Source organism: Salvelinus namaycush, chromosome 25, assembly GCF_016432855.1.
Source record: "Salvelinus namaycush isolate Seneca chromosome 25, SaNama_1.0, whole genome shotgun sequence".
In the NCBI taxonomy this organism is placed as follows: Eukaryota; Metazoa; Chordata; class Actinopteri; order Salmoniformes; family Salmonidae; genus Salvelinus; species Salvelinus namaycush.
In genome coordinates this window covers 24429101-24442836 of record NC_052331.1, presented here as the reverse complement: position 1 = coordinate 24442836, position 13736 = coordinate 24429101, and the positions used below count along the sequence as shown (strand labels likewise).

At 43.9% G+C, this 13736-nt stretch overlaps 1 protein-coding gene across 10 annotated transcripts in view; it reads left to right on the top strand.

Annotated features, from left to right (window-relative positions):
* Positions 1 to 13736, top strand: part of LOC120020383 (nuclear receptor coactivator 2-like) — a 67782-nt gene that overhangs the window by 46957 nt on the left and 7089 nt on the right. For 6 of the 10 annotated variants that reach the window (XM_038963989.1, XM_038963987.1, XM_038963993.1 and 3 more), the window contains 5 exons: positions 506 to 772; positions 8642 to 8719; positions 9008 to 9497; positions 11718 to 11901; positions 12659 to 12857. In XM_038963989.1, coding sequence (XP_038819917.1) covers positions 506 to 772; positions 8642 to 8719; positions 9008 to 9497; positions 11718 to 11901; positions 12659 to 12857 — 1218 coding nt within the window. The remainder of the gene's footprint in view (positions 1 to 505; positions 773 to 8641; positions 8720 to 9007; positions 9498 to 11717; positions 11902 to 12658; positions 12858 to 13736) is intronic. The other 4 variants (XM_038963995.1, XM_038963997.1, XM_038963994.1 and 1 more) reach the window with 2 other exon arrangements.

The following is a 13736-nucleotide window of genomic DNA, read 5'->3' as shown; positions in this document are numbered from 1 at the left end:
TAGGGCAAAAACAAAAATGTTTACCGGGGCGGGCTCAGGGCCGAGTTTGGGAAACCCTGTACTAGAAAGCTCATCTCCTATCTTTGCAATGGCCACTTCAAAAAGGTGCTGTCAATGGCGCTGTCCATGCTAACACTGGCTTTGGGCCAAGTGTGCCCTCTATCCAACTCTATGGCCCAGGCCAACAAGCCTATACCAGGCAGCTGGACTCAGCTCATTTTCTCCTGAGGCCTTACTGTAGTACTGTAATGCACTGACTGCTGTACAGTAGTTACTACAGGGAATTTGTATGTTGCTGTGGGTTCTGTCATTTTAATGGATTGAGATATTAAGGAAGTTGGTGTAGAAACTACAAAATCTCAAATGAAATTAACTGACTAGTTAGCAAGCCATTACTTATTAACGGAAGGAAGACAGCCAAACGAACACTGACCTACAGTAGCTTTTTTTTTTTTTAAATGTCCTGCTATGTGACTCAATTTCTTACTTGGTTTGATCTCTGTAGGGCCAGCCAGTGGCGCAGGAGCAGTATGCCAGTCAGGAGTCACCCATGAGGAAGCCACCCATGTATAGCCAGTACCCCCAGGCTGGTAGCATGGCACAGGGCAACTACATGAGCCAGCAGGACCCTGGCTTCCACGGTATGCCCGGTCAGATGGGCCAGCGGATGGGGTACCCCATGCTCCGACTCCCTGCCCGACCAGGAGGCCCGGTGCCTGCCCAGCCCAACAACCTGAGGCTGCAGCTGCAGCACCGACTACAGGCACAGCTGGTAGGGCGACACACCATCCCTGGAGCCCTCACTGTTAATAATATAGGCCCTATCCTAATGAATGTCTTCATCTGCAAAGAAACATTTAAAAAGCTTGAAATGATGTTTGAAATTATAAATACTTTACAAAGTTTACATATTAGACCTAAGGCACAATATACAAACTTCTCTTTCAAAATCAGACACACCACCCCTAGAGCCCTCAATGTAAATCATAGGGCATATAGAAGTCCTGACCTGAAAAGGACAAGTGCTAAGCTAAAGCTTGAAATGGTATTGAGTAGTTTGCAATATTGACATGGATAATTGAACAACCTAAAGGAACTGGACATTTAAGAACATTGCAAACTGAACTGGACTTCTGAAAATAACTGTTTATAGTCTACTCAGTTTCTGCAGTAAACTCTGAGGATTCTACTGCCACCTGCTGGAGAGGTTGAGAAATGGATAAACTATTTTATAGCAATGACTCAAATGAAATGTTATTTTTATTTTATATATTTCACCTCTATTTAACCAGGTAGGCCAGTTGAGAACAAGTTCTCCTTTACAACTGCGACCTGGCAGAAGATAAAAGATGAAGATAAAGCAAAGCAGTGCGACACAAACAACAGAGTTACACATGGAATAAATAAACATGCAGTCAATAACACAATAGAAAAGTCTATATACAGTGTGTGCAAATGAGGTAAGATAAGGGAGGTACGGCAATAAATAGGCCATAGTAGCGAAATAATTACAACTTAGCAATTAAACACTGGAGTGATAGATGTGCAGAAGATGAATGTGCAAGTAGAGATACTGTGGTGCAAAGGAGCGAAGAATAAATAACAGTATGGGGATGAGGTATTTGGATGGGCTATTTACAGATGGGCTATGTACAGGTGCAGTGATCTGTGAGCTGCTCTGACAGCTGGAACTTAAAGTTAGAGAGGGAGATATGAGTCTCCAGCTTCATTGATTTTTGCAATTCGTTCCAGTCATTGGCAGCAGAGAACTGGAAGGAAAGGCGGCCAAAGGAGGAATTGGCTTTGGGGGTTGACCAGTGAAATATACCTGCTGGAGCGCGTGCTACGGGTGGGTGCTGCTATGGTGACCAGTGAGCTGAGATAAGGCGGGGCTTTACCTAGCAAAGACTTTTATAGATGACCTGGAGCCAGTAGGTTTGGTGACGAATATGAAGCGAGGGCCAGCCGACGAGAGCATACAGGTCGCAGTCGTGGGTAGTATATGGGGCTTTGGTGACAAAACGGATGGCACTGTGATAGACTGCATCCAATTTGCTGAGTATAGTGTTGGAGGCTATTTTGTAAATGACATCGCCGAAGTTGAGGATGGGTAGGATGGTCAGTTTTACGAGGGTATGTTTGGCAGCATTAGTGAAGGATGCTTTGTTGTGTGATAGGAAGCTGATTCTAGATTTAATTTTGGATTGGGGATGCTTAATGTGAGTGGAAAGAGTTTATAATCTAACCAAACACCTAGGTATTTGTAGTTGGCCACATATTCTAGGTCAGAACCGTTTAGAGTAGTGATGCTGGACGAGCGGACAGGTGCGGGCAGCGATCGGTTGAAGAGCATGCGTTTAGTTTTACTTACATTTAAGAGCAGTTGGAGGCCACGGAAGGAGAGTTGTATGGCATTGAAGCTCGTCTGGAGGTTTGTTAACAGTGTCCAAAGAAGGGACAGAAGTGTACAGAATGGTGTCATCTGCGTAGAGGTGGATCAGAGAATCGGCAGCAGCAAGAGCGACATCATTGATGTATACAGAGAAAAGAGTCGGCCCGAGAATTGAACCCTGTGGCACCCCCATAGAGACTGCCAGAGATCCGGACAACAGGCCCTCTGATTTGACACACTGAACTCTATCTGAGAAGTAGTTGGTGAACCAGCCGAGGCAGTCATTTGAGAAGCCAAGGCTGTTGAGTCTGCCGATAAGAATGTGGTGATTGACAGTGTCGAAAGCTTTGGCCAGGTCGATGAATACAGCTGCACAGTATTGTCTCATATCGATGGCGGTTATGATATCGTTTAGGACCTTGAGCGTGGCTGAGGTGCACCCATGACCAGCTCATGACCAGATTGCATAGCGGAGAAGGTACGGTGAGAATCAAAATGGTCGGTGATCTGTTGGCATAAGCCTTAGAAAGGCAGGGTAGTATACAGTGGGGCAAAAAAGTATTTAGTCAGCCACCAATTGTGCAAGTTCTCCCACTTAAAAAGATGAGAGGCCTGTAATTTTCATCATAGGTACACTTCAACTATGACAGACAAAATGAGAAAAAAAATTCAGAAAATCACATTGTAGTATTTTTATGTATTTATTTGCAAATTATGGTGGAAAATAAGTATTTGGTCAATAACAAAAGTTTATCTCAATACTTTGTTATATACCCTTTGTTCCAATTATTAGGAAATGGAAGACATACAAGACCACTGATAATCTCCCTCGATCTGGGGCTCCATGCAAGATCTCACCCCGTGGGGTCAAAATTATCACAAGAACGGTGAGCAAAAATCCCAGAACCACACAGGGGGACCTAGTGAATGACCTGCAGAGAGCTGGGACCAAAGTAACAAAGCCTACCATCAGTAACACACTACGCCGCCAGGGACTCAAATCCTGCAGTGCCAGACGTGTCCCCCTGCTTAAGCCAGTACATGTCCAGGCCCGTCTGAAGTTTGCTAGAGAGCATTTGGATGATCCAGAAGAAGATTGGGAGAATGTCATATGGTCAGATAAAACCAAAATAGAACTTTTTGGTAAAAACTCAACTCGTCGTGTTTGGAGGACAAAGAATGCTGAGTTGCATCCAAAGAACACCATACCTACTGTGAAGCATGGGGGTGGAAACATCATGCTTTGGGGCTGTTTTTCTGCAAAGGGACCAGGACGACTGATCCGTGTAAAGGAAAGAATGAATGGGGCCATGTATCGTGAGATTTTGAGTGAAAACCTCCTTCCATCAGCAAGGGCATTGAAGATGAAACGTGGCTGGGTCTTTCAGCATGACAATGATCCCAAACACACCCCCCGGGCAACGGAGTGGCTTCGTAAGAAGCATTTCAAGGTCCTGGAGTGGCCTAGCCAGTCTCCAGATCTCAACCCCATAGAAAATCTTTGGAGGGAGTTGAAAGTCCGTGTTGCCCAGCAACAGCCCCAAAACATCACTGCTCTAGAGGAGATCTGCATGGAGGAATGGGCCAAAATACCAGCAACAGTGTGTGAAAACCTTGTGAAGACTTACAGAAAACTTTTGACCTCTGTCATTGCCAACAAAGGGTATATAACAAAGTATTGAGAAACTTTTGTTATTGACCAAATACTTATTTTCCACCATAATTTGCAAATAAATACATAAAAATACTACAATGTGATTTTCTGGATTTTTTTCTCATTTTGTCTGTCATAGTTGAAGTGTACCTATGATGAAAATTACAGGCCTCTCATCTTTTTAAGTGGGAGAACTTGCACAATTGGTGGCTGACTAAATACTTTTTTGCCCCACTGTGTGTGTGTGTGTGTGTGTGTGTGTGTGTGTGTGTAATAGTTTGGGTCTAGAGTGTCTCCCCCTTTTGAAGAGAGGGATGACCGCGGCAGCTTTCCAATATTTGGGGATCTCAGACGATACGAAAGACGTTGAACAGGCTAGTAATAAGGGTTGCAACAATTGCGGCGGATAATTTTAGAAAGAGAGGGTCCAGATTGTCTAGCCCGGCTGATTTGTAGGGGTTCAGATTTTGCAGCTCTTTCAGAACATCGGCTATCTGGATTTGGGTGAAGGAGAAATGGGGAAGGCTTGGGCAAGTTGCTGAGGGGGGTGCAGGGCTGTTGACCGGGGAAGAGGTAGCCAGGTGGAAAGCATGGCCATCCGTAGAAAAAAGCTTTTTGAAATGATCAATTATCGTGGATTTATCGGTGGTGACAGTGTTTCCTAGCCTCAGTACAGTGGGCAGCTGGGAGGAGGTGCTCTTATTCTCCATGGACTTTACAGTGTCCCAGAACTTTATGGAGTTTGTGCTACAGGGTGCAAATTTCTGTTAGGAAAGCAAAGGCTAGCTTTTTCAAACTGCCTGTGTATATTGGTTCCTAACTTCCCTGAAAAGTTGCATATCGCGGGGGCTATTCGATGGTAATGCAGAACGCCACAGGATGTTTTTGTGCTGATCAAGGGCAGTCAGGTCTGGAGTGAACCAAGGGCTATATCTGTTCCTGGTTCTACATGTTTTGAATGGGGCATGCTTATTTAAGATGGTGAGGAAAGCACTTCTAAAGAATAACCAGGCATCATCTACTGATGGAATTAGGTCAATATCCTTCCAGGATACCCGGGCCAGGTTGATTAGAAAGGCCTGCTCGCTGAAGTGTTTTAGGAAGCGTTTGACAGTGATGAGGGGTGGTCGTTTGACCGCAGACCCATTACGGACACAGGCAATGAGGCAGTGATCGCTGAGATCCTCGTTGAAGACAGAGGTGTATTTGGAGGGCAGGTTGGTTAGGATGATATCTATGAGGGTGCCCGTGTTTACGGATTTGGGTTTGTACCTGGTAGGTTAATTTGATAATTTGTGAGATTTGTCACATGCTTCGTAAACAACAGGTGTAGATTAACAGTGAAATGCTTACTTAGGGGCCCTTCCCAACAATGCAGAGAAATAACTTATAGAAAGATAACACAAGGAATAAATACACAATGAGGAACAAAAACTTGACTATATACACAGTGTATTGAGTCAATGTGTGGCGGTATGAGGTAATTGAGGTAGATACTAAATGTTAATATGGGTAGGGGTAAATTGACTAGGCAACGGCATGGATAATAAGCAGTAGCAGCAGTATATGTGATGAGTCAAAAGAGTCTGTGCAAAGGGGGGTCAATACAGATAGTACAGGTAGCTATTTGGTTAACTATTTAGCAGTCTTATGGCTTGGGGGTAAAAGCTGTTCAGAGTTCTGTTGGTTCCGGACTTGGTGCATCGGTACCGCTTGCTTTGCAGTAGCAGAGAGTCTTTGACAATTTTTAGGGCCCTCTGACACTGCCTGGTGTAGAGGTCCTGGGTGGCAGGGAGCTTGGACCCAGTGATTTATTAGGCCATACCCACTTCCCTTCTGTAGCTCTTTGCGGTTGGATGCCAAGCAGTTGCCATACCAAGCTGTGACACAGCCAGTCAAGATGATCTCAATTTTTTTAGGCTCTGAGCGCCCATGCCAAATATTCAGCCTCCTGAGGTGGAAGAGGCTTTGTTGGTGTGTGGGCCATTAAGTTAATTCCTTAGTAATGTGGACACCGAGGAAGTTCCAGCTCTCGACCCGCAACACTACAGCCCCGTGGATGGGCCGTGCTCGGCCCTCCGTTTCCTGTAGTCCACCATCAGCTCATTTGTCTTGCTGACATTGAAGGAAATGTTATGGCACCTCACTGCCAGGTCACTGACCTCCTCCCTATAGGCTGTCTCGTTGTTTGTGATCAGGCCTACCCTCTTGTCGTCTGCAAACTTAATGATGGTGTTTGAGTCGTGCGTGGCCACGCAGTCGTGTGTGAACAGGGGGTACAGGAGGGGACAAAGCACACACCCCTGAGGGGACCCCATGTTGAGGGTCAGCGTGGCGGATGTATTGTTACCTACCCTTACCACCTGGGGGCGGCCCGTCATGAAGTCCAGGATCCAGTTGCAGAGGGAGGTGTTCAGTCCCAGGGTCCTGATTTAGTGATGAGCTTGGAGGGCACTATGGTGTTGAATGCTGAGCTGTAGTCAATTAACAACATGCTCTTTATAGGGTTTCCTCTTATCCAACTGGGAGAAGGCAGTGTGGAGTGCAATAGAGATTGCGTCATCTGTGGATCTGTTGGGGCGGTATGCAAATTGGAGTAGGTCCAGGGTGTCTGGAATGATGGTGTGGATGTGAGCCATGACCATCCAAGCATTTCATAGCTGCAGATGTGAGTGCTACAGGGGCGATAGTCATTTAGACAGGTTACCTTGGCATTCTTGGGCACAGGGACTGTAGTGGTTTGCTTGAAACATGTAGGTATTACAGATGGGGTCAGGGAGCGGTTGAACATGTCAGTGAAGACACTCATCAGTGAATGCCGGCTGGTCAGTGAATGCTCTGAATATTCCTCCTGGTAATCCATCTGGCCCGAGGCCTTGTGAATGTTAAAGGAAAGGTTAACCCAGTTTTTGAATGTTATATATCGTTTTTGTGCATCTCTGAGTGATGTATGATTGATTCCCTGGATAATTGCATGTTTTCATGTGTATCTGAGTTATTGGCCTTCAAGCAGGGAGAAATCCGTCCGGTATGACATCGCACCGTGATAGTGGCTCTCACTATACTGGAAGTTAATAGGAATACGACTTCTAGATCGCGAAAAACGTCTATCATAGATTTCAATACTGACTGATGTCTTAACTCGGGAGGTTGTCTTCTCTCGAATGAGCCATTGATCATAGTTTAACGATATTCCTACCTCGAGAAATGTGTAATTTAACGGAGGGTCTAGCACATTATTCCCATTTGTCTACCTTTTTAGTCCAGGGTGCATTGCATGGTGCCATTGCCAGAGATATTATAGAAAGTAGATAGGAGTCCAATGAATGAATGAAGGAACGTATACCGTCCCACCCAGCAGACTGTTGACCAATCGCGTCCACTTTGTAATGCTGCTTCACGCAGTTGCTAAGCTAATCATCATGCAACCCCTTCTCAAAGTCAGTGTGTATGTCGAGAAACGTGCTTATTTTCCTCTAAAGTACGTGATTTCACGATTCCAAAGCTCCTTGTCCCAGAATCGCCCAGAATACACCATGCTTGACGTAGCATGGGCAACGTTTCCCATCCCCTCAAGTATATCTGTCGTTGCGAATGTTAGGTTGAGCGTTAGGTTGAACATGGCGAGATTGTAGACTCCTAAATTGATAGTGCATTTTGTTTAGGTGATTTTACAGATACCTAGCTATGTTACATGCTGATATTGTCTTTGGTATTACTGTATTTAGCTATGTTTGCTTGATACCTGCCTAGCTAGCCCATAGATAGAGAGCATTGCATTGTGTATTTTGTAGTCGACTTGAGCTGCAACACATTTCCACAACGATTTTCCAGGTTCCCACCAACCTTATAACGCCAAAATGAAACATTTTTTCGCAAAAAATATTCTCACATATTAGTTTTACTTAACACTGTAAATTAAAGGAATTAGTGTTTTAGGGTGGATTTTTCCTTTAACCTGTTTAAAGGTCTCACTCACATTTGACCTAGAGTTTGTGTATGCATTGATATGTAGGCTACGTGTGCCTTTTAAAAATGTATGTAGTTCTGTCCTTGAGCTGTTCTTGTCTAATGATGTTCTGTATTATGTTTTGTGTGGACCCCAGGAAGAGTAGCTGCTGCTTTTGCAACAGCTAATGGGGATCCTAATAAAATACCAAATACCAATACATTGGCTACAGAGAGCGAGATCAGAGTCGTCTGGAACAGCTATTGCTCTCATGCATGGTTCAGTGTTGCTTGCCTCAAAGCGAGCATAGAAGGCATTTAGCTCGTCTGGTAGGCTTGCGTCACTGGGCACCTCGTGGCTGAGTTTCCCTTTGTAATTCGTGATAGTTTGCAAGCCCTGCCACATCTGACACGCATCAGAGCTGGCATAGTAGGATCCATCTTGGTTCTGTATGGACACTGCCTGTTTGATCGCTCGTCAGAGGTCGTAGCGGGATTTCATTACATTATCAATGAAGTGCAGTATCATAAATGTCTTTGGACTTCACCAAGTAATGGGTCTAATAGAATGGCAAGGGCTATGTAATTAACACATTTAAGTCGGTTAAATTCAACAACAACAAAAAATATTTTTCTTATTTCCTCAGCAGAATCGTCAGCCAATGATGAATCAGATGGGTGTGTCCAACATGAACCTACCTCTCAGACCCAGTGTACCTAACCAGGTTAGTCAGAATACTGTAGCAGATCATTATTATTACAGCTCCATGCGTGTGTGAGTTTGCATCCTTAATGGCACCTGATTCCCTATAAATAAAGGTTAAATAAATAAACAATAAAATTCAAATATAGTGTACTTCTTTTGGCAGCAGCCTATTCCCTATATAGTGTCCTACTTTTGACCAGCCCTATAGGGCTCTGTTCAAAAGTAATGCACTTTATAGGGAATAGGATTCTATTTGGGCTGCACACTAAATGCCTGAAGTCTAAATGTGTATTGTCTGTCCTCCTAGGGAACCCTGAATGCTCAGATGTTGGCCCAGAGACAGAGGGAGTACCTGAGTAACATCCTGCGCCAGCGCCAGCAGCACGTCCACCAGAGAGCCATGCTGATGCGGGCCCAAGGCCTCAACACCCCCCCCAACATGGCTTCAGCGGCTGGGGCAGTGGAGCCCTCACAGTCCCCTGGCATGCCCCCCGGTTCCATGGGCACCAACCCTCGGATCCCCCAAGCAAACCCCCAGCAGTTCCCCTACCCGGCCAGCTACGGTACTGGTCTTACGTCCCCGCCACCCTCCACCAGCCCCTTCCCCCCGCTGTCCCCTGGTCTCCCTGGGGCTCAGCAGCTCCTCTCCCCTCTCCACTCCTCCTCAATCTCGCATGGCTCCTCCCAGATGAGTCTAGCTAACCAGCAAGGGATGATGGGAAACGTAGGTGGCCAGTTTGGAGCCGTAGTGAATCCACAAATGCAGCAACACCGTGCCTTCCAGTTTCCCAGCTCAGGTATAATGTAATATAATGCTGCCCGGTCACCTCGCTGTGTGGCTTCCTGTCACAGCTTTGGTTTAATTTCAATTGATAATAATTTTAATCATACGTGGGTTTAATTCGGTGGCTGCATGACTGTAGTGGTATTTGTTTCTCATACATACTCCGTGGTGGTTTAGCTGAACAGCTGCCAATGAAATGGTACACTACCGGTCAAACGTTTTAGAACACCTACTCATTCAGGCGTTTTTCTTAATTTTTACCATTTTCTACATTGTAGAATAATAGTGAAGACATTAAAACTATGAAATGACACACATGGAATCATGGAGGAACCAAAAAAGTTTTATATTTTAGATTCATCAAAAAGCCACCCTTTGCCTTGATGACAGTTTTGCACACTCTTGGAATTCTCTCAACCAGCTTCATGAGGTAGCCACCTGGAATGCATTTCAATTGTGCCTTAAGTTAATTTGTGGAATTTCTTTCCTTCTTAATGCGTTTGAGTCAATCAGTTGTGTTGTGACAAGGTAGGGGGCATATACATAGCCCTATTTGGTAAAAGACCAAGTCCATATTAGGGCAAGAACAGCTCAAATAAGCAGAGAGAAACGTGAAGGTCAGTCAATACGGAAAGTTTCAAGAACTTTGAAAGTTTCTTCAAGTGAAGTCGCAAAAACCATCAAGCGCTATGATGAAACTGGCTCTCATGAGGACCGCCACAGGAATGGAAGACCCAGAGTCACCTCTGCTGCAGAGGATAAGTTCATCAGAGTTACCAGCCTCAGGAATTGCTTCATGGTTGAATTGCTGAAAAGAAACCACTACTAAAGGACGCCAATAAGAAGAAGATACTTGTTTAGGCCAAGAAACACAAGCAATGGACATTAGACCGGTGGAAATGTGTCCTTTTGGTCTGGAGTCCAAATTTGAGATTTTTGGCACCAACCACCATGTCTTTGTGAGATGCGGTGTGGGTGAACGGATGATCTCTCCGCATGTGTATTTCCCACCGTGAAGCATGGAGGAGGAGGTGTGATGGTGCGTTGCTGGTGACACTGTCAGCGATTTATTTAGAATTCAAGTCACACGTAACCAGCATGGCTACCACAGCATTCTGCAGCGATACGCCATCCCATCTGGTTTGCGCTTAGTGGGACAATAATTTTTTTTTCAACAGGACAATGACCCAACACACCTCCAGGCTGTGTAAGGGCTACTTGACCAATAAGGAGAGGGATGGAGTGCTGCGTCAGATGACCTGGCCTCCACAATCCCCCGACCTCAACCAAATTGAGATGGTTTGGGATGAGTTGGACCGCAGAGTGAAGGAAAAGCAGCCAACAAGTGCTCAGCATATGTGGGAACTCCTTCAAGACTGTTGGAAAAGCATTCCAGGTGAAGCTGGTTGAGAGAATGCCAAGCGTTTGCAAAGCTGTCAGCCACCCATTGCCTTGATATTTGAAGAATCTCAAATATAAATATATTTTGATTTGTTTAACACTGTTTTTTGGTTACTACATGATTCCATATGTGTTATTTCATAGTTTTGATGTCTTCACTATTATTCTACAATGTTGAAAAGTCAAAATAAAGAAAAACCCTTGACTGAGTAGGTGTTCTAAAACTTTGGACTGGTAGTGTATGCCTCATGTAATCTCACAGGTATATCTACCTAAAGATATCAGAGGACTTGTGATCCATAGTATTAACAACTCATTGTCTCTGTCATGTTAGTCAAAACAATCCATTACATATGATACAGGGATAAGAATTACCAATAGCATTATCAGATTGCTTCATGTTGGTGTTCACAAAGACGTTGGTGGTGGCTGAGCTGTAGAATTTTCATATTTTTCTTCTCCTTCTCTTACCCATTTATGTGACTGTGTAGATTTTGATTGTGCAACGTTTTTGACCAACTGCATGTACTTTACTTTACTTTGGCTCTTCATATATTTCTGTTTCTTCATTAACATATCTGCAGTAGTCAACTACAACACATAGCTTATCTTTAGCCTGGTCCCACATCTATTTGTGCTTTTGGCAATTCCATTTCTGTCATTGTCAAGCCAAACATGGCATGACGATGAATGACAAGGAGTTGGAATGGTGGAAAAAAGACTGGCATTCAAGCAATTTTATCTTGACAATGAAATGAATGTTAAGGTAACGTCTACTGTACTCTCCACCCCTCAGTACTGATAACAAATGTCTCCTCCCTGGTCCTGTCAGGTATAAACCAGCAGCGGCAGGACGCAGGCTTCACAGGAGCCACCACCCCCCAGAGCCCCCTCATGTCCCCCCGCATGAGTCACGCCCAGAGCCCCATGATGCAACAGCAGGCCCAGGCCAACTCCTCCTACCAGCCCTCCTCTGAGATGAACGGCTGGCCTCAGGGCAACATGTCAGGAAACAGGTGAGACTGACTGGCAGCTCTAACTGGATCTTTGATCAAAATCTAATTTTATCACATGCGTCAAATTTTTATTTAACCTTTATTTAACTAGGCAAGTCAGTTAAGAACAAATTCTTATTTACAATGACTGCCTTCCCCGGCCAAACCCAAACGATGCTGGGCCAAATGTGCGCCGCCCTATGGGACTCCCAATCCCGGCCGGATGTGATACAGCCTGGATTCGATCCAGGGTGTCTGTAGTGACGCCTCAAGCACTGAGATGCAGTGAGTTAGACCGCTGCGCCACTCGGGATCTAAAGTGTTAAAATAACTATGCATAGATAATAACCAGAGAGTAGCAGCAGTGTAAAAAGGGGGGGGGGGGGGGGGGGGGGGGAGACAATGCAAATAGTCTGAGTAGTCATTTGATTAGCTGTTCAGGAGTCTTATGGCTTGGGGGTAGAAGCTGTTAAGAAGCCTTTTGGTTGCAAAATTCAAGTAACTTCAGAAAGGGTTTCCAGGAAGTCCTGGTTGGATGATTCCCTGAATCAGGAGGAAATTAACAGAAATATGTAATTCTTCATCCAGGTTGCAACCCTACTGCTAACCTTTGTATTTAGTTGTCATGGTTATGATCATAGACTTATGTTTTGATTCTGCATGAATCTACACTGTCTGTAGGATATATCCAGTATGCTCTCATGATACACATTTTCATCAACCTGTGGTAAAATCTGTGATTGAACATGTACCTTTTGATTTCCATGCTATGTTTCAGCATGTTCACACAACAGTCTCAATCTCAGCAGTACATGCCCCAACAGTCTAATGGTGGAATGTACACCGGCACAAACCTGAACATACAGGGTGTCCCCATGGCCTCCAACGCCAACGGCAGCATGAACAACATGAACCAAGTGTCAGCAGGCCAGATCACCATGCCTACAGGAAGCCTGTCTTCCATGGAGCCTGAGCAGGTGTGTGTGTCCAGTTCAAGTTCCACCCACTCCTTTGTGTACTTTAGTTTCTCTTTATCATTTAGAGAAACTAAAGTTAAATCTGATTTAGAAATTAAAATGAAAGAAAAAAAGAACACCATCTTAGAAAAAGCCAATAAATAATCTTTACAAGCTAAAGAAGGAAAATACAATTTCATAACTACGATCTTTTACTTTTGAAGAGAGCCAACAACTACAGGTTAAACTCAAATAAAGAATACTACTTAATGGCAAATAAAGCTGTAAAATATCTCTCACCTCTCACAAAACAAATACATGCTAAACCAGTTAGAATTTTAAAAGATATAAACTCTGTATTTAGAAACAACGTGATTTTGACCATTTTAAAATCTTCAATGAAAATGTATATGAATCAACATTAAACAGTTGGATGGATCCTATAGCCTTCTTAGACTCAACAACTCTGAAGCAGTTATCAACAGAAAAAGTATCATCACTAAAAACAGAGATTATTCAAGAAGAAATATTAGATACTGTTAAAACATTTGCATGGAAAAAAGCACCAGAAATGGATGTCTTTCCCATAGAAATCTATTCAACATTTTGGGACAAAGTAGCCTCCCTATTTACACAACACTCAACTCAGTACTTCCTAGTTCCATGTATCAAAAAGTTATTTCAATTATATTAAAACCAGGAAAATCTGTAGTCCCCTGCTGATTATAAACCCATAAGTTTAATAAATTGTGACAAAATAACAAAACTTACAAGCAATAGAATGGCAAGTCTTACCAGACTTGATAAACATTTATCAAACAGGAATTATTAAAAATAGACACAAACAAGAACATGTCAGTTTAATACAATACACAACAACAACAAAGATATACAGATTTA